At 53.9% G+C, this 21,770-nt stretch overlaps 2 protein-coding genes across 9 annotated transcripts; both read left to right on the plus strand.

Annotated features, from left to right (window-relative positions):
* Positions 1 to 131: 131 nt before the first annotated feature.
* On the plus strand, positions 132 to 8,755 carry ENTREP3 (endosomal transmembrane epsin interactor 3). Of its 4 annotated transcripts, none has more exons than XM_054459186.2 (12): positions 132 to 1,312; positions 1,509 to 1,565; positions 1,771 to 1,881; positions 1,987 to 2,106; positions 2,233 to 2,340; positions 4,066 to 4,238; positions 4,370 to 4,469; positions 4,805 to 4,874; positions 5,143 to 5,688; positions 7,500 to 7,568; positions 7,668 to 7,921; positions 8,016 to 8,755. In XM_054459186.2, the coding sequence occupies exons 1-12, from the start codon at positions 1,088 to 1,090 to the stop codon at positions 8,187 to 8,189; spliced, it is 2,007 nt and encodes a 668-aa protein (XP_054315161.1). In that variant the 5' UTR covers positions 132 to 1,087; the 3' UTR covers positions 8,190 to 8,755. The 4 variants fall into 4 exon arrangements, with proteins under 4 accessions (XP_054315161.1, XP_054315167.1, XP_063514184.1 ...); XM_054459177.2 differs by having other exon boundaries at positions 1,088 to 1,312; positions 4,063 to 4,238; XM_063658114.1 differs by lacking the exons at positions 1,771 to 1,881; positions 1,987 to 2,106 and having other exon boundaries at positions 975 to 1,312.
* Positions 8,756 to 11,494: 2,739 nt separating this feature from the next.
* On the plus strand, positions 11,495 to 21,770 carry GBA1 (glucosylceramidase beta 1). Of its 5 annotated transcripts, XM_063650566.1 has the most exons (13): positions 11,620 to 11,713; positions 11,974 to 12,111; positions 15,049 to 15,143; positions 15,512 to 15,599; positions 16,153 to 16,344; positions 16,470 to 16,616; positions 17,578 to 17,711; positions 17,922 to 18,094; positions 18,656 to 18,893; positions 19,755 to 19,979; positions 20,380 to 20,543; positions 20,913 to 21,029; positions 21,124 to 21,770. In XM_063650566.1, the coding sequence occupies exons 2-13, from the start codon at positions 12,069 to 12,071 to the stop codon at positions 21,227 to 21,229; spliced, it is 1,722 nt and encodes a 573-aa protein (XP_063506636.1). In that variant the 5' UTR covers positions 11,620 to 11,713; positions 11,974 to 12,068; the 3' UTR covers positions 21,230 to 21,770. The 5 variants fall into 5 exon arrangements, with proteins under 5 accessions (XP_054315231.1, XP_054315246.1, XP_063506663.1 ...); XM_054459256.2 differs by lacking the exon at positions 11,974 to 12,111 and having other exon boundaries at positions 11,495 to 11,713; XM_063650593.1 differs by lacking the exon at positions 11,974 to 12,111 and having other exon boundaries at positions 11,535 to 11,713; positions 15,068 to 15,143.

A 21,770-nucleotide genomic window follows, 5' to 3' on the forward strand; every position in this document is an offset into this window, starting at 1 on the left:
ATTAGGCTTTATGAAAGAGAAAGGAGAGTGTGGAGTGAGGTGGGAAGGTCGGACCCGGCTTTAGTGTAAACTGGGAGATATGAGGGGCGGGGCGGTGGAGCCTGGGTGGCTGGCACAGGAAGGAGGTGGGAAGTCCACGGAAATGCGAAACCCTGAGACGCCGGGGAGCCCTGCTCCCCATCCCTCTCCATTAATGACGGGGAAGAGCCACCGCCTCTGCCGGGAATGCCAAGGAATACGCGGGCCTGGAGCCTGAAAAGCTGGGTGGGGCTCAAGTGGACGCCCAAAGGATCATTAGCAGCCTAGCCAGGGTCCAGAGAGAGGCAGGGACTGGAGGAGCGCTTATTCGAAGGGCAGAGCCGACTGCCTCGCCCTGCCGCGGGATCCCCCAACCCCGACAGGGTCTCAGTCCCGAACTACAACTCCCGGGGTGCACCGCGCCGGCCCTCGCCGCCACGCCCCTCCTTCCCGCACCATCCCCATTCCCATCCCCCTCCTCTAGTCCCCGACCTGCGGCAGCCGGAGCTCGGGGAGCGGAGCGTGGTGGGGAGGGGAGCGGGACAGGCGACACGGGAGACAGCGGCGCCGCGGCCTCTCCCCAGCAGGCGGCCCCGGATCCCACTGGACGCCCTGAGGGCACACCGACCGCGCCTCTAGAGTCACCCCACGCCGACCCCTCGCCTCTTCTCTAGACTTCTTTCCATCCTTCCCGCTTTTACCCTCCCCACCCCTCCCTGGGCTCCAGGCCGCCGCCCCCTCCTCATTCCTGGACCGGCCCTTCTCGGTGCCCCTCTTCCCTAGGGAGATGCGATGAGCCGGTGCCCCCGCGTCCTCATCGTCGCCCCGGGCACAGTGCCCGTCCAGTGCCCGTGGTGGGGAGGGAGCACTCCGCGGTCCCTCCGTGACGCCCCTCGCTTGGCCCCCCCCACAGCTGGCGTCCCTCGGCTATGCCCCAGGGGACCCAGCCAGGGGGTGGGCTCTAGAGCGAGCGGGGTGGAGAGGAGAAAGGACGGGGCCTTGGGCGCCTCTGAGATGCTCCCAAGTGCCAGGGAGGGCCGAGCGAGGCGCAGGCAACCGGGCAGCAGGCATGATGCCCTCGCCTAGTGACTCCAGCCGCTCGCTGACCAGCCGGCCCAGCACCAGGGGCCTTACCCACCTCCGCCTCCACCGACCCTGGCTGCAGGCCCTGCTTACGCTGGGGCTGGTCCAGGTGCTCCTGGGCATCCTGGTGGTCACCTTCAGCATGGTAGCCTCTTCCGTCACCACCACCGAGAGCATCAAGAGGTCCTGCCCGTCTTGGGCTGGGTTCTCGGTGAGTTGGGTGCACAGTTGTTGGGTGGGGGAGGCTCCTCGGGCCCCACCCTCCACACCAGCTGCAAGTCCACATCCTCGCCTCTCCTCCCTCTCCTGGTCCTCTGCCTCCTTACAGGGCTGGGTGCATCCTGTGGTGAGGGGCTCACTCAGGATCCTCCCCTGCCAGGCTGAGCCTGTGCCCACTCTGTCCCCAGCTGGCGTTCTCCGGGGTGGTTGGCATTGTGTCCTGGAAGCGGCCATTCACTCTAGTGGTAGGTGCCAGGGTCCAGTGCCCACTGGGAGGCAGGTGCCCAGCACCCAAGGGGAAGCCCGTTTATGTCCTCAAGAAGGGAACTGGCTCCCCAGTTGGTGCCAGCTGGGTGGGCACGAAGTGTCTGTGAAGGAGGGGGACTCTATCCGTGGCAGAGAAGTACTCATGAGGGTCCCAGCCCTGAGTCTGTACCCTGTTTTCCCCAGATCTCCTTCTTCTCCTTGCTTTCGGTGCTCTGTGTCATGCTTAGCATGGCTGGCTCTGTTCTCTCCTGTAAGAATGCTCAACTGGCCCGAGACTTCCAACAGTGCTCTCTGGTGAGATTTGAGGAGGGAGAGCTGGAAAGAACTGGCTGGGGGAGGTGTGCAGGACACCTCAGTTTGTCCTGACTCAGGCTGCCTCACCCTCCCTGCTCCACTCAGGAAGGAAAGGTCTGTGTGTGCTGTCCCTCTGTTCCCCTCCTCCGGCCCTGTCCAGAGTCGGGGCAGGAACTGAAAGTTGCCCCTAACTCCACCTGTGATGAAGCCCGAGGGGCCCTCAAGGTGAGCTTGCACCCCCCAAACATCCTCCTGGTTCTCACTCTTGCCTCCCCTCCTGGGGTACTCACAGGCCCATAATGTGTGGAACTTAGCCCTCTCCTGACTCTTCTCCTCCTTTCCCTTCCCCAGAACCTGCTCTTCAGCGTCTGTGGGCTCACCATTTGTGCCGCTATAATCTGTACCCTCTCTGCTATTGTCTGCTGCATCCAAATCTTCTCCCTGGACCTCGTGCATACGGTGAGAAGGGAGCAGGGGCCAGGGCACGCAGGTATGGTGGGGGCAGGGGTGTGTGTGCTGAGACTTGCCTGAGGGAACAATGGCTACAGATCTGGCTTTTGAGCATCAGGGGCTATGGGTTATCTATTATCCTCATCTATTGGAGGAATGGATGTTTAGTGGGGAGGATGAGAAGGGGAGATGGCAGGGAGTGAGTTAAGTATGTGATGCCGGTCTGGAAACAGGAGAGGGGGCTTTAGAGAATGGGACTGGATGGTGGGGTAGAGTCAAGAAGGTCCTACGCTGGGCACGATGGCTCATTCCTGTAATCCCAGCACTTTGAGAGGCCCAGGCAGGCAGATCACCTGAGGCCAGGAGTTCAAGACCAACGTGGCCAACGTGGCGAAACCCTGTCTCTATTAAAAATACAAAAATCGGGCTGGGCGCAGGGGCTCACGCCTATAATCCCAGCACTTTGGGAGGCTGAGGAGGGCAGATCACCTGAGATCAGGAGATCGAGACTATCCTGGCTAACATGGTGAAAATTTGTCTCTACTAAACATACAAAAAATTAGCCAGGCGTGGTGGCAGGCGCCTGTGGTCCCAGCTACTTGGGAGGCTGAGGCAGGAGAATGGCATGAACCCAGGAGGCGGAGCTTGCAGTGAGCTGAGATAGTGCCACTGCACTCCAGCCTGGGCGACAGAGCGAGACTCCATCTCAAAAAACAAACAAACAAAATACAAAAATTAGCCAAGTGTGATGGCAGGTGCCTGTAATCCCAGCTACTTGGGAGTCTGAGGCAGGAAAATTGCTTGAACTGGGGAGGCAGAGGCTGCAGTGAGCTGAGATGGTGCCACTGCACTCCAGCCTCGGCGACAAGAGCAAGACTCCGTCTCAAAAAAAAAAAAAAAAAAAAAAATATATATATATATATATACACACACACACACAAAAATACAAAAATTAGGCTGGGCTCCGTGGCTCATGCCTGTAATCCCAGCACTTTGGGAGGCCAAGGCAGGAGGATCACCAGATATCAGGAGTTTGACACCAGCCTGGCCAACATGGCGAAACCCCATCTGTACTAAAAATACAAAAATTAGCCGGGTGTGGTGGCGGGCACCTGTAATCCCAGCTACTTGGAAGACTGAGGCTGGAGAATCGCTTGAACCTGGGAGGCAGGGGTTGCAGTGAGCTGAGATGGAGCCATTGTACTCCAGCCTGGGCGACAAGAGTGAAACTTCATCTTAATAATAATAATAATAATAATTATTATTATTATTATTATTAGCTGGGCATGGTTGCACACCCTTATAATTCCAGCTACTCGGGAGGCTGAGGCACGGGAATCGCTTGATCCTGGGAGGTGGGGGTTGCAGTGAGCTGAGATCGTGCCACTGCACTCCAGCAACAGAGTCAGACTCTGTCTCAAAAAAAAAAGAAGGTCCTAGATGGAGGTGAGGCTAAAGGGTGGACATTCCTGTGAAGACACAGAATGTGTGGAGCTTCTGGATGGAGGTGGGGCCATAAAGAGGAATTTGTGGGTGGGCAGGGCCAGAGCTAGAGGTACAGGGTGAGCGTGGGGTTAAGGAGAGCTGATTTTGGGTGAGGGAGGGGCCAGAACTAGAGCTTCTCTCAGGGGATAGGGCCAGAAAAAATAATGTAGATGAGAGAGGAGTTTGGGGGCCCAGGAGGAGCTGTATTCCCAGAATCCAGACTTGCTGACCTGCTCGCTTCCCCAGCAGCTGGCCCCTGAGCGGTCAGTCTCAGGCCCACTGGGACCTCTGGGCTGCACGTCCCCGCCCCCAGCCCCTCTCCTACACACCATGCTGGACCTGGAGGAATTTGTCCCGCCTGTGCCCCCACCGCCCTACTATCCCCCAGAGTATACCTGCAGCTCAGAAACAGATGCACAGAGGTAAGACCTGGTGGGGTCTTGCTGGGGGAGCTAAGGAAGGGGACTGGGGCTGGGCCTGGATTGTTGGAGAGAGGGATCTTTGTGGAGTGGGAATTATTTCTCCTACATTGACCCTCTTCCTCATCTGCCAGCATCACGTACAATGGCTCCATGGACAGCCCAGTGCCGTTGTACCCTACCGATTGCCCCCCTTCTTATGAGGCGGTCATGGGGCTACGAGGAGACAGCCAGGTGAGAGCACAGCGCGGCTTGGGGCGGGCTGGGGAGCCGGGTTGTAGCCTGGAAAGCTGAACAGGCTGTAGCCTCTGGATAAAGATGGTAACAGTGGTCAAGGTCTTTACAGCACCAGCACGCCCACTGTCGCCTTTGATCTTCCCTAGAGCCTGGTGAGGTGAGTGGGTTGGAAGCTATCATTTCTGCCATACAGACGTGGAAACTGAGGCTGCACAATTAAGTGACTTGTACAAAGTGACAAGGCTGGTCTGGAATGAGTCTCCAGAGCTCTGTCTAGCACATGGGGGTGTTCAGTGTGTAGGGCTGAACCCTTGACCCTGTGTCTTCTGCAGGCCACTCTCTTTGACCCTCAGCTTCACGATGGCTCGTGCATCTGTGAGCGAGTGGCCTCCATTGTAGACGGTGAGCAGGGCGTAATGAGGGGTGGACAAGGGTGGGGCGGCCAGGGATAGCTGGGGTGGGTCGGGACAATAGAAGGGGAAAACAGGGCGGAGTTGGTGGTATGGGGACAGAGGAGGGCTGCGGCAACTTGGAACCCTGGACTTATTTGTCTCCTCTGAGATAAAGCTGGAGGCACAGTGGCTCCTAGAGGCTGGGCTTGGGAGAAGAGGAACTGCCTGGGCAGGGCCAGGCCAGGTTGGTGCTACACAGCGCCCCCTGCCGTCCACAGTGTCCATGGACAGCGGGTCTCTGGTGCTGTCAGCCATTGGTGACCTCCCTGGGGGCTCTAGCCCGTCGGAGGACTCGTGCCTGCTGGAGCTGCAGGGCTCCGTGCGCTCCGTGGACTACGTGCTCTTTCGTTCCATCCAGCGCAGCCGTGCCGGCTACTGCCTCAGCCTGGACTGTGGCCTGCGGGGCCCCTTCGAGGAAAGCCCCCTGCCACGGCGCCCCCCACGCGCCGCCCGCTCCTATTCCTGCTCTGCCCCTGAAGCTCCACCTCCACTGGGTGCCCCCACAGCTGCCCGCAGCTGCCACCGGTTGGAGGGCTGGCCGCCCTGGGTGGGACCCTGCTTCCCCGAGCTGAGGCGGCGGGTCCCCCGGGGAGGGGGCCGCCCAGCCGCAGCCCCGCCCACCCGAGCCCCGACTCGTCGCTTCAGCGATAGCTCAGGTTCCCTCACCCCACCGGGGCACCGGCCTCCTCATCCGGCATCCCCACCACCGCTGCTGCTGCCACGGTCCCACAGCGACCCAGGCATCACCACCTCCAGTGACACTGGTGAGCCCCCTCCCCCACTGCCCAGGCTCAGGAGAGGGTAGGCACTGGGAGTTCGGTGGCCAGTGATGCCCACCAGGATTGGGACACTGTTGAGGTCCCTGAGGAGGAAGAAAGGGTGAATTCACTCCTCTGGTAGACACTTCTCGGGTACTCACCTCCTAGGGACAGAACATCCATAGTTTAGTAGCTAAAAAAGGAGGAATTTTTTTTTTTTTTTTTTTTTTTTTGAGACGGAGTCTCTGGCTCTGTCGCCCAGGCTGGAGTGCAGTGGCATGATCTTGGCTCACTGCAACCCGTTTCCAGGGTTCAAGTCACTCTCTCCTGTTTCAGCCTGCCGAGTAGCTGGGATTACAGGTGTGCGCCACCACGACCGGCTAATTTTTGTATTTTTTTTTTTTTTTTTGAGACGGTGTCTTGCTCTGTCACCCAGGCTGGAGTGCAGCCTCGTGATCTGGGCTCACTGCAAGCTCTGCCTCCCGGGTTCACACCATTCTCCTGCCTCAGCCTCCCGAGTAGCGAGTAGCTGGGACTACAGGTGCCTGCCACCACACCCAGCTATTTTTTTGTATTTTTAGTAGAGACGGGGTTTCACCGTGTTATCCAGGATGGTCTCAATCTCCTGACCTCGTGATCCACGCGCCTGGGCCTCCCAAAGTGCTGGGATTGCAGGCGTGAGCCACCGCGCCTGGCCAATTTTTGTATTTTTTAGTACAGACAGGGTTTCACTGTTTTGGCCAGGCTGGTCTTGAACTCGACCTCAAGTGATCCACCCACCTCAGCCTCCCAAAAGGATTTGTTTTTTGAAACCAGTTCCACAGCTCTCAGCTTGGTCCACTTGTCTCCTCCCCAAGCTTCAGCTGTCACTTGTAAAACATGTATAATAATAGTACTTCAGGCCAGGCACGGTGGCTTGCACCTGTAGTCTCAGCACTGTGGGAAGCTGAGGTGGGTGGATCACCTGAGGTCGGGAGTTCGAGACCAGCCTGGCTAACATGGTGAAACCCTATCTCTACTAAAAATGCAAAAATTAGCCAGGCGTGGTGGAGCGCGCCTGTAATTCCAGCTACTAAGAGAGAGGCTAAGGCAGGAGAATTGCTTGAACCTGGAAGGCAGGGGTTGCCGTGAGCCAAGATCACGCCACTGCACTCCAGCCTGGGTGACAGAGACACACTCCATCTCAAAAACACAAACAAACAAACAAAAAACATGTATAATAACAGTACTTCAGCCATAGGCATTGTACTCGAAGATGCTGAGAAAGGAGACAGTGGCCGGGCGTGGCTTTTCACACCTGTAATCCCAGCACTTTGGGAGGCCAAGGCAGGTGGATCACCTGAGGTCAGGAGTTCGAGACCAGCCTGGCCAACATGGTGAAACCCCCATCTCTACTAAAAATTCAAAAATTAGCCGGGCCTGGTGGTAGACGCCTGTAATCCCAGCTACTAGGGAGGCTGAGGCAGGAGAATCGCTTGAACCTGGGAGGCAGAGGTTGCAGTGAGCTGAGATCGCACCACTGCACTCCGGCCTGGGCAACAGAGCGAGACTCTATCTCAAAAAAATAAGAAAGGAGATAGCACTGGGGAACGCTCAGCACTGTGCGCCAGGTGATGAACACCACCACTGCAGTTCCTGTTGTGGTGGATTGTACCATCTAGTTGCTGGCTAATATGGACAGAGATGCTGGCCCTTTGATTGGGGATGGAGCGTGGGAGCTGTGAAAGCTCCTCTGGGCTTGAGTTCCCACAGGAGGGTGGGTGTATCCACAGAACACTTCCACTCACTCCCTGTCTCCCTTTCTCTCTTCTCCCCAGCTGACTTCAGGGACCTTTATACCAAAGTGCTTGAGGAAGAAGCTGCTTCTGTTTCCTCTGCAGATACAGGTCAGGCATGTGGTTTGCGCCCCAGGGGTGGGGATTGGGCATGGCTGCCCGGCCCCCTCTCCACCCCACAATACCATTCTCTTATCTCTGTCTCTGCAGGGCTCTGCTCTGAAGCCTGCCTCTTCCGCCTAGCCCGCTGCCCTTCCCCCAAGTTGCTACGTGCCCGGTCAACCGAGAAACGGCGCCCTGTGCCCACCTTCCAAAAAGTTCCCCTGCCCTCGGGCCCTGCACCTGCCCACTCCCTGGGGGACCTAAAGGGCAGCTGGCCAGGTCGGGGCCTAGTCACTCGTTTCCTCCAGATATCCAGGAAAGCCCCAGACCCCAGTGGGACTGGAGCTCCTGGACATAAGCAGGTAGGAATTCGGGGAGCCAGGAAAGATGTTTGGGAAAGCGTGGAGCTTCAGGTTGGGCCTTATTGATGATGCCCTTTCTTGTGTCCCTGTCCAGGTGTCCCGGAGCCTGTGGGGCCGGCCTGGCCGAGAGAGCCTACACCTTCGCAGCTGCGGAGATCTGAGCTCTAGCTCTTCCCTGCGGCGTCTCCTGTCTGGCCGCAGGCTGGAGCGTGGTACCCGCCCCCACAGCCTCAGCCTCAACGGGAGCAGCCGGGAGACTGGGCTCTGACCTGGGCTTCTTGTCACACTGAACACATCCAGCCACAGGCACCAGCTGGTTGGGACCAGCAGCCCCCAGCATCCTCTTGCACTGGCTGGCACAAAAAGAAACCTGCTGTATACCCCCCCAAAGTGTCCCTTTCCCTCCTACCTCTGGGGTCTCTTGCTGCTTGCCTCTGCTGCTCTGGACTGGGAGAGCTTCTGTCCTGTGCTGCATGGGTATTTAGACTGTGGGGGAGATGCCCCTGCTTATAGCACTGGAGGAGGAAAACAAATTCTTGTCCCCCCCAGCATGAGAGTGGCTCTTTCTGATTTGCAAGGGCACTATGGTCAGGGCAAAGGCATGGCCCAAGTGTTTAAGTACAGGGTGACATGTGCCTATGCAATGGGGTGGTAAGGCAGGCACAAAGAGTCCAAAAAATCTACGTGGCCTCTCAGCTCTGCCACCTCTAGCTGCATGACCTTGGGCAAGCTATGTAACCCCAATTGCCTGATCCATTAAAGACTGTAAAGGTAGAATGTTTGTAAAGCTCTTAACAGTATGTAAGCCTTCAATAAATTTCAGTTTTCCCCTTCTTTTCTTGATCATTCTTTGTCACCAGTGAAATTTGTTCTAGTGTCTCTCATATTTAAGAAAACTCTTTCAGGACTGGGTATGGCGGCTCACGCCTATAATCCCAGCACTTTGGGAGGCCAAGGCAAGAGGATCGCCTGAGCCTAGGAATTCAAGACCAGCCTGGGCAACATAGTGAGACCCTGTCTCTACAAAAAAAACAGAAAAAATTAGCCAGGCATGGTGGGACATGCCTGTAGTCCCAACTACTCAGGTGGCTAAGGTGAGAGGATCACTTGAGCTTGCGAAGTCCAGGCTGCAGTAAGCTGTGATTGAGCCACTGCACTACAGCCTGGGCAACAGAGCAAGACCATGTCTCAAAAAAAGAAAAAAGAAACTTTCAAGACACTCTTTCCAACCACTAATTGTAACTCTGCTCCTCCTTTTCTTTTTTTTTGGTTGGAGACGGAGTCTCACTGTGTCGCCCAGGCTGGAGTGCAGTGGCGCGATCTCTGCTAACTGCAAGCTCCACCTTCTGGGTTCGCGCCATTCTCCTGCCTCAGCCTCCTGAGTAGCTGGGACTACAGGCGCCCACCACCACGCCCGGCTAATATTTTTGTATTTTTAGTAGAGATGGGGTTTCACCATGTTAGCCAGGATGGTCTTGATCTCCTGCCCTCGTGATCCACCCGCCTCAGCCTCCCAAAGTGCTGGGATTACAGGCATGAGCCACCATGCCCGGCTCTCCTCCTCCTTTTCACAGCAATAGGTTTTCTTTTTCTTCCCTCCACTCTTAAACATCCATTCTCTCCTCACCCATCCCCATCAGACTCCTTCCCCTGTCTTTCCCCAGCCACTGCTCTGACCAAACTTTCCAGTGACCACAGTGGTGTCAGACCCAGTGACCATTTCTCTGCCTGCATCTCACTTGACCTCGAGGCAGCAATTAATACCCATAAACAGCATCTTCTTGGATTTGTCCCTTTGAAAAGGGAAATATTGGCTCTTCTACTTTGTCCTGCTGAACTGCTTAACATTGGAGGGCCCCAGGGCCCTCACCTAAGCCCTCTTTCCTACCTCCACTCTTTCTGTAGGTAGCCCTACTACTAAAGTCCATGGCTTTAAATACCATCTATGTGTTAATCCATAACTCCAGCCTTGACCTCCCATGAGCACCATCCAACTCAGCATATCTGCTTGGATGTCTAATGGGCATTTCAGATTCAACATGGCCACAACTGAACTCTTGATTCCTACCCCAGCACCTGTTATTTTTCCACTGTTCCCATCTCAATGGCACCTCCATTACCCATTTGCACATTCAAAAGCTCAGGAACCATGGTGACTTCTTTTCCCATATCCAACACAACCAATCCTATCCTGAATTCATCCACATCCCACCACCTCCCCAGCTACCTAGCTCCAGCCACCCTCTCTCCACAACCTCTGAATCAGTCTTTCACTTTTCCCAGCAATCCATTCTCCACTCAGCAAAATTATGATAAAGCATGTCACATCAAGGCTCTGCCTCTAACAATTTAATGGCTTCCCACTGTATTTAGAATAATCTCCAAACTCCCAGAGACTATGGTCAGCTACAATCTGTTCCAGCCAAATTTCCTCACAGCACAAGGACGTTTGCACCTGCTGTTTTCCAAGCATGAAACCCTTGGCCCCTATGTCTGGTGCTGTCACCTAATATCAGGTTTTAGCTCCATTCTCACCATTTCAGTGAGCACCCAATCCCCATCCCAGTCATTCTATCACATAGCCATTTTTTTTGTTTTTTGTTTCATTTTGTCTTTTTTTGAGACAGGGTCTTGCTCTGTTACCCAGGCTGGAGTGCAGTGGTGTGATTTGGGCTCACTGCAACCTTCCACCTCCTGGGTTCAAGAAATTCTCCTGCCTCAGCCTCCCGAGTAGCTGGGATTACAGGCGCCCGTCCCCACGCCCGCCCAGCTAAGTTTTGTATTTTTAGTAGAGATAGGGTTTCACCATGTTGGCCAGGCAGGTCTCAAACTCCTGACCTCAAGTAATCCGCCTGCCTCTGTCTCCCAAAGTGCGGGATTACAGGTGTGACTCACCGCGCCTGGCCACATAGCCATGGCTTGAGCATGTATCACTATCTAAATTTATTATTTTTTGTTTATATATTTGTGTCGTCCCATAGAATGTTAAGGTCCCAAGTTCAGAAACTTGCTCATGATGCAGTGGGTCTAACACTCAGTAGGTCCTCAACAAACATTCGTTAAGATACTAAAGTGGCAGGGTGGGGCCCTGTAAACAGCTTCAGGACCCTGTGCTTGTAGGGGCAACGTGGTGCCCTCCAAGGAAGACAGGGAGGAGGGAGGAGCACTGCCCAGAGATGGCGTCAGGCTGCAAGACATCTTGAATAATTCACCATCGTAACAACCCAGCCTCAGGAAGGGATAGGGCACGGCCAGGACGAAACATTAGGTAGGAGGCGATGGACAATGGGATTCCCACGGGCAGCTTCTGGGCACTGGACGTTCCCTAACCAGAGGCTCTCTAAAGAGGAAGGTTAGGAATCCTCTGAGCTTCGGTGGGCTGGACTCACTGTGGGAATGCAATCGCCCCCATCCACCAACGGCGTGCTGGCGGGAAAATGCCGACACGCATGCGTAGTTCTCGCGTCCGGCGCTCTCTCCCTTTCCAAATACGCTTGCGCCCCATGTGGGCTACGGCTGGCCAGCGCGAGTTGTCCGTCTTCAAGTTGACCAATGAGACTTGTGGAAGGGCTCTGAGTCCCGCCTCTGGGCGCGTGACCGTCTCTTTTCCAAGCGAGGCCCCGCAACGCCTCTCCAGGGCTGCTTTTCTCGCGGCTGCGGGTGGGACTGCATCCTGGCTTCAGCGTCTTACTGCGCGGGGCTCCAGTTTCCAGTCCCGCCCACGCGCCTTTGCAGGCTGCGGTGGGGTTTCGTTTTGCCTCCGGTTGGGACTGCTGTTTCTCTTCGCCGACGGTAGGCGCAATGAATATTTCGACCTTTGGATCTTAGCTGTCCCCTCCCTGCGTTCGCACTTAACCTTTTTCACCATTATTATTATTTTTTTTTTTTGACGGAGTCTCGCCCTGTCGCCCAGGCTGGAGTGTAATGGCGCCTTCTTGGCTCACTGCAACCTCCGCCTCCCGGGTTCAAGCGATTCTCCTACCTCAGCCTCCCAAGTACGTGGGATTACAGGCACCCGCCACCACGCACGGCTAATTTTTTGTATCTTTTAGTAGAGACGGGGTTTCACCATGTTGGTCAGGCTGGTCTCCAATTCTGACCTCGTGATCCGCCTGCCTCGGCCTCCCAAACAGCTGTGATTATAGGCATGAGCCACCGCGCCCGGCCAACCATCATTATTATTTTTACCGGTAAGGATGGTCAGATTTTACTAATAAAGAAGAGATTATAAAATCTTCAAGTCCTTATATCCACTTGCTTTTTGAGGGGTGGAATGGGAAGAAGGTTATATAATTCATACATTCTTCAGACATGTGACAAACATTCACGGAGCCCGGCGACGAGCGCCGGGGTTGGGATTCGCACTGGAGCTGCAGATGGGTGCCAGGATGGACTGGTCCCTACCTTCCGCTTGAACCCAGGAGGCGGAGGTTGCAGTGAGCTGAGATCGTGCCACTGCACTCCAGCCTGGGTGACAGCGATACTCCGTCTCAAAAAAAAAAAAAAAAAAATCCAGAAGAGAAAAGCGGACTGGGCGCGGTGCCTCACCCTGTAATCCCAGCACTTTGCAAAGCCAAGGCGGGAGGATCCTTTGAGTTTAGGAGTTTGAGACCAACCTGCGCAACACAGTAAGACCCCGTCTCTACAAAAAATACAGAAATTAGCCAGGGGTGGTGGTGTGCGCCTGTAGTCCCAGCTATTCTGGAGGCTGAGGTGGGAGGATCGCTTGACTCCGAGAGGCAGAGGTTGCACTGAGCCGAAATCAAGCCACTACACTCCATCCAGGGCAACATACGGAGACCGTGTCTCAAACAAACAAACAAAAAATTGCTCGGTACCTGGCCAAAAAAGAAGAGGCTCACTGTGCAGAGGGGAGGTGGAAGGAGATGGTTGGACTTCTAAACTCAATAGAGCAGGAGAGGCAAATGTAGAATGTGCTCAGGAAATATCTGTGAGATGAATGAACTTGAGGGAAGTAAGGTACTAGATATTACCTGCCCTACCGAGAACAAATCCTGTGCAATGTTTCCTTGAAAAGTGAGAAGTCTGGAAGGGGTGGATACTGACATAGTGAAGCAACTAGTTCGATTCTACAACTTGACAGCTACCCCTGTGCCAGGCTATCTACAAGAATATTTAGGATGAGTAAGACATTCCTTCAAGGAACTCCAGGAACAGAGGCCTCACATGTTGCAATGTTTAGTGTCAAGCAGTGTACTAGAGACACATTATCACACTCAAACCTCACAACAATTCTATGAGGTAGGAGTTATCACTCCCCTTTTATAGATGAAACAGAGGCTCAGAGTGATTGATTTATTGAAGGTCAAACAGCCAGTAAATGGTGTAGCCAGGATTCCAACCTTGCCATCTCACTGAGACTGTACTTAATTACTGGAGGGACCAGGTGTGGTGGCTCATGCTGTAATCCCAGCACCTTGGGAGGCTGAGGCTGGTGGATCACCTGAGGTCAGGGGTTCGAGACCAGTCTGGCCAACATGGTGAAACCCCATCTCTACTAAAAATACAAAAATTAGCTGGACATGGTGGTGGGCTCCTGTAATCCCAGCTACTCAGGAGGCTGAGGCAGGGCAATTGCTTGAATCAGGGAAGTGGAGGTTGCAGTGAGCCGAGATCACACTGCACTCCAGCCTGGGCAACAGGGCAAGACTCTTTCTCAAAACCAAAACAAAACAAAACAAAATTACTGGAGGAACCTAGAAGAAGAAATGATCAATTTTGCTTGGAGCGTATCTAGAAAGACTTCACTGAGATCATTTAAAGAACAAAAAAGATGGCTGGGGTCCAGCGCGGTGGCTCATGCCTGTAATCCCAGCACTTTCGGATACCAAGGCAGGCAGATCACCTGAGGTCCGGAGTTCCAGACCAGCCTGGCCAACATAGCAAAACCCCGTCTCTACTAAAAATAAAAAAATTAGCCGAGCATGTTGGAGGGCACTTGTAATCCCAGCTACTTGGGAGGCTGAGGCAGGAGAATCACTCGAACGGAGGTTGCAGTGAGCCGAGATCACACCACTGCACTCCAGCCTGGGCAACAGAGTGACACTCTGTCTCAAAAAACAACGACAAAAAAATACAAACAACAGACAAGTAGTTCCCATGGCCCTACCAAGTGGTCAGGCACTGCACTTACCTCACTGACTACAGAAACCACCCGTTGAGGTTGTGGCATTGCCTCCATTTTCCAGACAAGGAAATGGGCTGAGAGCTGGGGTTAGTCAGGTCAAGACTGTGTGTGCCACTCCCGCTAAATCTGATTTGATGTGGTTCGTGAGGCCACACCACGGACAACTTCCTCCTTGTGTCCACTGAGGATATGGCTTTGTACAACACTTTCTGGTTTTTGAACGACTTTACAAACCTCCCTGTCCTGTGAGGAAGGAAGAACAGTTATTACCATCTGCATCTGATGATGAAACAAGGGACGCTGCAGAGGAGCCGCACTGACCACTCCCTGTCTCCAGTCCTGTCATCCCACTGCCAGTGTCCCACCCTCTTGTGCCCTGCACTTCACTGGCTAATAAGCCCCCTCACTTTTTCCTCTGTGAAGCCATCCTGGATAATTCCCCACCCACGAATGGTCCCACCTCATCTCAGAGAGCTCTGCATGCACACCTGTTACTGTGTCTATCTGTAAATATCTGTGTGTCTGACTTCCATGCCTCACGCACCTCTATAGGACAAAGACTGTGTCTTAGACATTTTCGTAGTGTCAGTATTTTGTACAGTGAATTTTTTTTTTTAATTATATCAGCTTTATTTGTACCTTTTTGACATTTCTATCAAAAAAGCAGTGTGCCTGCTGTGGTTCCCATCCTCTGGGATTTAGGAGCCTCTACCCCATTCTCCATGCAAATCTGTGTTCTAGGCTCTTCCTAAAGTTGTCACCCATACATGCCCTCCAGAGTTTTATAGGGCATATAATCTGTAACAGATGGGAGGAAGCCAATTGCCCTTTAGAAATATGGCTGCGATTGCCTCACTTCCTGTGTCATGTGACTCCTAGTCGTCACATGACCCATCCACGTCAGGAAACCGGAATTACTTGCAGGGCTAACCTAGTGCCTATAGCTAAGACAGGTACCTGCACCCTTGTTTTTGTTTAGTGGATCCTCTACCCTTCAGAGACTCTGGAACCCCTGTGGTCTTCTCCTCATCTAATGACCCTGAGGTGATGGAGTTTTCAAGTCCTTCCAGAGAGGTAAGAGAGAGAGCTCCCAATCAGCATTGTCACAGTGCTTCTGGAATCCTGGCACTGGAATTTAATGAATGACAGACTCTCTTTGAATCCAGGGCCATCATGGCTCTTTGAGCAAGGCACAGATGGAGGGAGGGGTCGAAGTTGAAATGGGTGGGAAGAGTGGTGGGGAGCATCCTGATTTGGGGTGGGCAGAGAGTTGTCATCAGAAGGGTTGCAGGGAGAGCTGCACCCAGGTGCCTGTGGGCCTTGTCGTAATGAATGTGGGAGACCAGGCCATGGGCACCCAAAGGCAGCTAAGCCCTGCCCAGGAGAGTAGTTGAAGGGTGGAGAGGGGCTTGCTTTTCAGCCACTCCTCATTCTGTCCTCAGGAATGTCCCAAGCCTTCGGGTAGGGTAAACATCATGGCTGGCAGCCTCACAGGATTGCTTCTACTTCAGGCAGTGTCATGGGCATCAGGTGAGTGAGTCAAGGTAGTGGGGAGGTAGCACAGAGGCTCCCTTCTGCCTCATAGTCCTTTGGTAGCCTTCCAGTAAGCTGGTGGTAGACTTTTAGTAGGTGCTCAATAAATCCTTTTGAGTGACTGAGACCAACTTTAGGGTGAGGATTTTGTTTTTTTTCTTTTGAGACAGAGTCTTACTCTGTTGCCTGGGCTGGAGTGCAGTGGTGCGATCTTGGCTCATTCCAACCTCTGCCTCCCAGATTCAAGCGATTATCTTGCTTCAGCCTCCCAAGTAGCTGGGATTACAGGCGGCCACCACTACGCCCAGCTAATTTTTGTATTTTTAGTAGAGACGGGGTTTCACCCTGCTGGCAAGGCAGATCTCGAACTCCTGACCTCAGGTGATCCGCCCACCTCGGCCTCCTGAAGTGCTAGGATTACAGGTGTGAGCCCCTGCGCCTGGCCAAGGGGTGAGGACTTTTGAAACCGTGTTCAGTCTCTCCTAGCGGATGTGTCCATTCTCCATGTCTTCATCAGACCTCACCTCTGCTTGTACTCCCTCCCTCCCAGGTGCCCGCCCCTGCATCCCTAAAAGCTTCGGCTACAGCTCGGTGGTCTGTGTCTGCAATGCCACATACTGTGACTCCCTTGACCCCCTGACATTTCCTGCCCTCGGTACCTTCAGCCGCTATGAGAGTACACGCAGTGGGCGACGGATGGAGCTGAGTACGGGGACCATCCAGGCTAATCACACGGGCACAGGTAACCATTACACCCCTCACCCCCTGGGCCAGGCTGGGTCCTCCTAGAGGTAAACGGTGTCAATGATCACCATGGAGTTTCCCCCCCTGGGTACTGATACCCTTATTCCCTGTGGATGTCCTTAGGCCTGCTACTGACCCTGCAGCCAGAACAGAAGTTCCAGAAAGTGAAGGGATTTGGAGGGGCCATGACAGACGCTGCTGCTCTCAACATCCTTGCCCTGTCACCCCCTGCCCAAAATTTGCTACTTAAATCGTACTTCTCTGAAGAAGGTGAGGAGGAAGGGGACAAGATGACATAGAGCCATTGACACTTTTCATTTTTCTTTTCTTTTTTTTTTAATTTTTGAGACAGAGTCTCACTCTCCTCACTCTGTCGCCGAGACAGGAATGCAGTGGTGTGATCTCCACTCACAGCAATCTCTGCCTCCCAGGCTGTAGTGATTCTCCTGCCTCAGCCTCCTGAGTAGCTGGAATTAGAGGCGTGTGCCACTACCACCTGGCTAATTTTTGTATTTTTAGTAGAGACAGGGTTTCATCATGTTGACCAGGCTAGTCTTAAACTCCTGACCTCAAATGATATACCTGCCTTGGCCTCCCAAAGTGCTGGGATTACAAGTGTGAGCCACTGAGCCCAGCCGACACTCTTCTTTTTTCTTTTTTTTTTTGAGACACAGTCTCGCACTGTCACCCAGGCTGGAGTGCAGTGGCACAATCTCGGCTCACTGCAACCTCCACCTCCCGGGTTCAAGTGATTCTCCTGTCTCAGCCTCCCGAGTACCTGGGATTACAGGTGCCTGCCACCATGCCCAGCTAATTTTTTGTATTTTTAGTAGAGATGGGGTTTCACTAGTTGGCCAGGATGATCGCGAACTCCTGACCTTGTGATCTGCCCACCTTGGCCTCCCAAAGTGCTGGGATTACAGACGTGAGCCACCAACACTTTTCTTTGCCCTTTCTTTGGACCCTGACTTCTGCCCATCCCTGACATTTGGTTCCTGTCTTAATGCCCTGTGAAATAAGATTTCCCCGCCTATCATCTGCTAACTGCTATGGACTCAGGCTCAGAAAGGCCTTTGCTTCACCCAGGTGCCAGCCTCCACAGGTTCCAACCCAGGGGCCCAAGTTCCTTTTGGCCCTGACTCAGACACTATTAGGACTGGCAAGTGATAAGCAGAGTCCTATACTCTCCTATTGACTCAGACTACCATATCTTGATCATCCTTTTCCGTAGGAATCGGATATAACATCATCCGGGTACCCATGGCCAGCTGTGACTTCTCCATCCGCACCTATACCTATGCAGATACCCCTGATGATTTCCAGTTGCACAACTTCAGCCTCCCAGAGGAAGATACCAAGCTCAAGGTAGGCATTCTAGCTTTTTCAGGCCCTGATGGCCCTGATGTCTGGGGGTTGAGAGGCTGTAGGGTAGGTCTGCTTGTAGAGACATTTTGTCCCCTGCTGTTTTGTCCCGGGGGTGGGAGGGTGGGGGCTAATGGCTGAACTGGATGCACTGGTTGGGCTAGTATATGTTCCAAATCTGGGTGCTTCTCTCTTCACTACCTTTGTCTCTAGATACCCCTGATTCACCGAGCCCTGCAGTTGGCCCGGCGTCCCGTTTCACTCCTTGCCAGCCCCTGGACATCACCCACTTGGCTCAAGACCAATGGAGCGGTGAATGGGAAGGGGTCACTCAAGGGACAGCCCGGAGATATCTACCACCAGACCTGGGCCAGATACTTTGTGAAGTAAGGGATCAGCAAGGATGAGGGATCAGGACTAGCCTCCCATTTAGCCATGCTGATCTATGTCCCAATCCTCAACCTAGTTCCACTTCCAGATCTGCCTTTCCTCAGCTCACCTTTCTACCTTCTGGGCCTTTCAGACTTGGATCTGTCAGTCTTGCCCACTCCATCAGGCTTCCTGTTCTCTCAGTCTGGCCCACTTTCTTTTTCTTTTTCTTTTCTTTTTTTTTTTTGAGGAGGAGTCTTTCTCTCTGTCACCCAGGCTGGAGTGCTGTGGCGCCATCTTCGCTCACTATAACCTCTGCCTCCCGAGTTCAAGCAATTCTCCTGCCTCAGTCTTCCAAGTAGCTGGGATTACAGGCGCCTGCCACCATGCCCAGCTAATTTTTCTATTTTTAGTAGAGACGGGGTTTCCCCAGGTTGGCCAGGCTGTTCTCGAACTCCTGACCTCAAGTGATCCACCTGCCTTGGTTTCCCAAAGCACTGGGATTACAGGTGTGAGCCAACACACCCAGCTGGTCTGCTCCATCTTGGCTGGATCACTCATGACTTTTCTCTTGCCAGGTTCCTAGATGCCTATGCTGAGCACAAGTTACAGTTCTGGGCAGTGACAGCTGAAAATGAGCCTTCTGCTGGGCTGTTGAGTGGATACCCCTTCCAGTGCCTGGGCTTCACCCCCGAACATCAGCGAGACTTCATTGCTCGTGACCTAGGTCCTACTCTCGCCAACAGTACTCACCACAATGTCCGCCTACTCATGCTGGATGACCAACGCTTGCTGCTGCCCCACTGGGCAAAAGTGGTAAGGCCCGGGCCTCCAGTGACCTTCAAATCCAGCATCCAAATCACTGGCTCCCAAACTTAGAGCGATTTCTCTACCCAACTATGGATTCCTAGAGCACCATTCCCCTGGACCTCCAGGATGCCATGGATCCCACAGTTGTCACTTGAAACCTTTCTAGCGGCTGGGCGAGGCAGCTCACTCATGCAAACCCAGCATTTTGGGAGGTCAAGGCGGGCAGATCACCTGAGGTCAGGAGTTTTTAAGACCAGCCTGGCCAACGTGTTGAAACCCTGTGTCTACTAAAATACACAAAAAAATTATCTGGGCATGATGGTGGGTGTCTGTAATTCCAGCTACTCGGGAGGCTGAGAAGGGAGAATCAGTTGAACCCGGGAGATGGTGATTGCGGTGAGCCAAGATCGTGCCACTGCACTCCAGCCTGGGTGGCTGAGCGAGACTCCATCTCAAAACAAAACAAAACAAAAACTATCTAGGCTGGGGGTGGTAGCTCATCTATGTATATGTATATACATATATACGTGTGTGTATATATATATATACACACACACACACACACGTACACACACACATACACACACATTAGCTGGGTGTGGCACCTGTGTAGTCCCAGCTACTCAGGAGGGTAATGTGGGAGGATCAATTGACCCTAGGAAGTCAAGGCTGCAGTGAGCCGTGATTGCGCCACTGTACTCCAGCCCGAGTGACAGAGTGACATCCTGTCTCAAAAACAAAAAAAATCTCCCCAAACCTCTGTAGTTGCATTCTTCCCATCACCCAACTCCAGGATTCCTACAACAGGAACTAGAAGTTCCAGAAGCCTGTGTGCAAGGTCCAGGGTCAGTTGCTCTTCCTTTGCAGGTACTGACAGACCCAGAAGCAGCTAAGTATGTTCATGGCATTGCTGTACATTGGTACCTGGACTTCCTGGCTCCAGCCAAAGCCACCCTAGGGGAGACACACCACCTGTTCCCCAACACCATGCTCTTTGCCTCAGAGGCCTGTGTGGGCTCCAAGTTCTGGGAGCAGAGTGTGCGGCTGGGTTCCTGGGATCGAGGGATGCAGTACAGCCACAGCATCATCACGGTAAGCCACCCCAGTCTCCCTTCCTGCAAAGCAGACCTCAGACCCCTTACTAGTCTCACCAAAGACTGACAGAAGCCCTTCCTGTCCAGCTTTCCCCAGCTAGCCTGCCCTTTTGGGCAACTCTGGGGAACCATGATTCCCTGTCTTGCCTTTCCTTCACAGGTCTGCACACCTCTTTGCCCCTTTTGCAACTACCGAGGCACTTGCAGCTGCCTCAGACTTCTCAGCTCCCCTTGAGATGCCTGGATCTTCACACCCCCAACTCCTTAGCTACTAAGGAATGTGCCCCTCACAGGGCTGAGCTACCCACAGCTGCCTCTCCCTCACGTGACCCTTACCTACACTCTCTGGGGACCCCCAGTGTTGAGCCTTTGTCTCTTTGCCTTTGTCCTTACCCTAGAACCTCCTGTACCATGTGGTCGGCTGGACCGACTGGAACCTTGCCCTGAACCCCGAAGGAGGACCCAATTGGGTGCGTAACTTTGTCGACAGTCCCATCATTGTAGACATCACCAAGGACACGTTTTACAAACAGCCCATGTTCTACCACCTTGGCCACTTCAGGTGAGTGGAGGGCGGGCACCCCCATTCCATACCAGGCCTATCATCTCCTACATCGGATGGCTTACATCACTGTACACCATGAGGGAGCAGGAAGGTGTTTAGGGTGGAACCTCGGAAGAGGCACACCCATCCCCTTTTGCACCATGGAGGCAGGAAGTGACTAGGTAGCAACGGACAACCCCACTGCCTGAGGCTGAACTGCGATGCAGAAAAGCAGGGTCAGTGCCCAGCAGCATGGCTCCAGGCCTAGAGACCCAGGGCAGAGCCTCTGCAGGAGTTATGGGGTGGGTACATGGGTGGGTGACTTCTTAGATGAGGGTTTCATGGGAGGTACCCCGAGGGTCTCTGACCATCTTTTCCCACATTCAGCAAGTTCATTCCTGAGGGCTCCCAGAGAGTGGGGCTGGTTGCCAGTCAGAAGAACGACCTGGACACAGTGGCACTGATGCATCCCGATGGCTCTGCCGTTGTGGTCGTGCTAAACCGGTGAGGGCAATGGTGAGGTCTGGGAAGTGGGCTGAAGACAGCGTCGGGGACCTTGGCAGGATCACACTCTCAGCTTCTCCTCCCTGCTCCCTAGCTCCTCTAAGGATGTGCCTCTTACCATCAAGGATCCTGCTGTGGGCTTCCTGGAGACAATCTCACCTGGCTACTCCATTCACACCTACCTGTGGCGTCGCCAGTGATGGAGCAGATACTCAAGGAGGCACTGGGCTCAGCCTGGACATTAAAGGGACAGAGTCAGCTCACAAGCTGTCTGTGGCTAAAGAGGGCACAGCAGGGCCAGGGTGAGCTTACAGCGACGTAAGCCCAGGGGCAGTGGTTTGGGTGACTCACTTTCCCCTCTAGGTGGTGCCGGGCTGGAGGCCCCTAGAAAAAGATCAGTAAGCCCCAGTGTCCCGCCAGCCCCCATGCTTATGTGAACGTGTGCTGTGTGCTGCTTGCTTTGGAAACTGGGCCTGGGCCCAGGCCTAGGGTGAGCTCACTGTCTGTACAAACACAAGATGAGGGGTGAGGGTAAGGAAAAGAAGAGACTAGGAAAGCTGGGCCCAAAACTGGAGACTGTTTGTCTTTCCTGGAGATGCAGAACTGGGCCCGTGGAGCAGCAGTGTCAGCATCAGGGCGGAAGCCTTAAAGCAGCAGTGGGTGTGCCCAGGCACCCAGATGATTCCTATGGCACCAGCCAGGAAAAATGGCAGCTCTTAAAGGAGAAAATGTTTGAGCCCA

Source organism: Pongo pygmaeus, chromosome 1 (genome assembly GCF_028885625.2).
Source record: "Pongo pygmaeus isolate AG05252 chromosome 1, NHGRI_mPonPyg2-v2.0_pri, whole genome shotgun sequence".
Taxonomy (NCBI): Eukaryota; Metazoa; Chordata; class Mammalia; order Primates; family Hominidae; genus Pongo; species Pongo pygmaeus.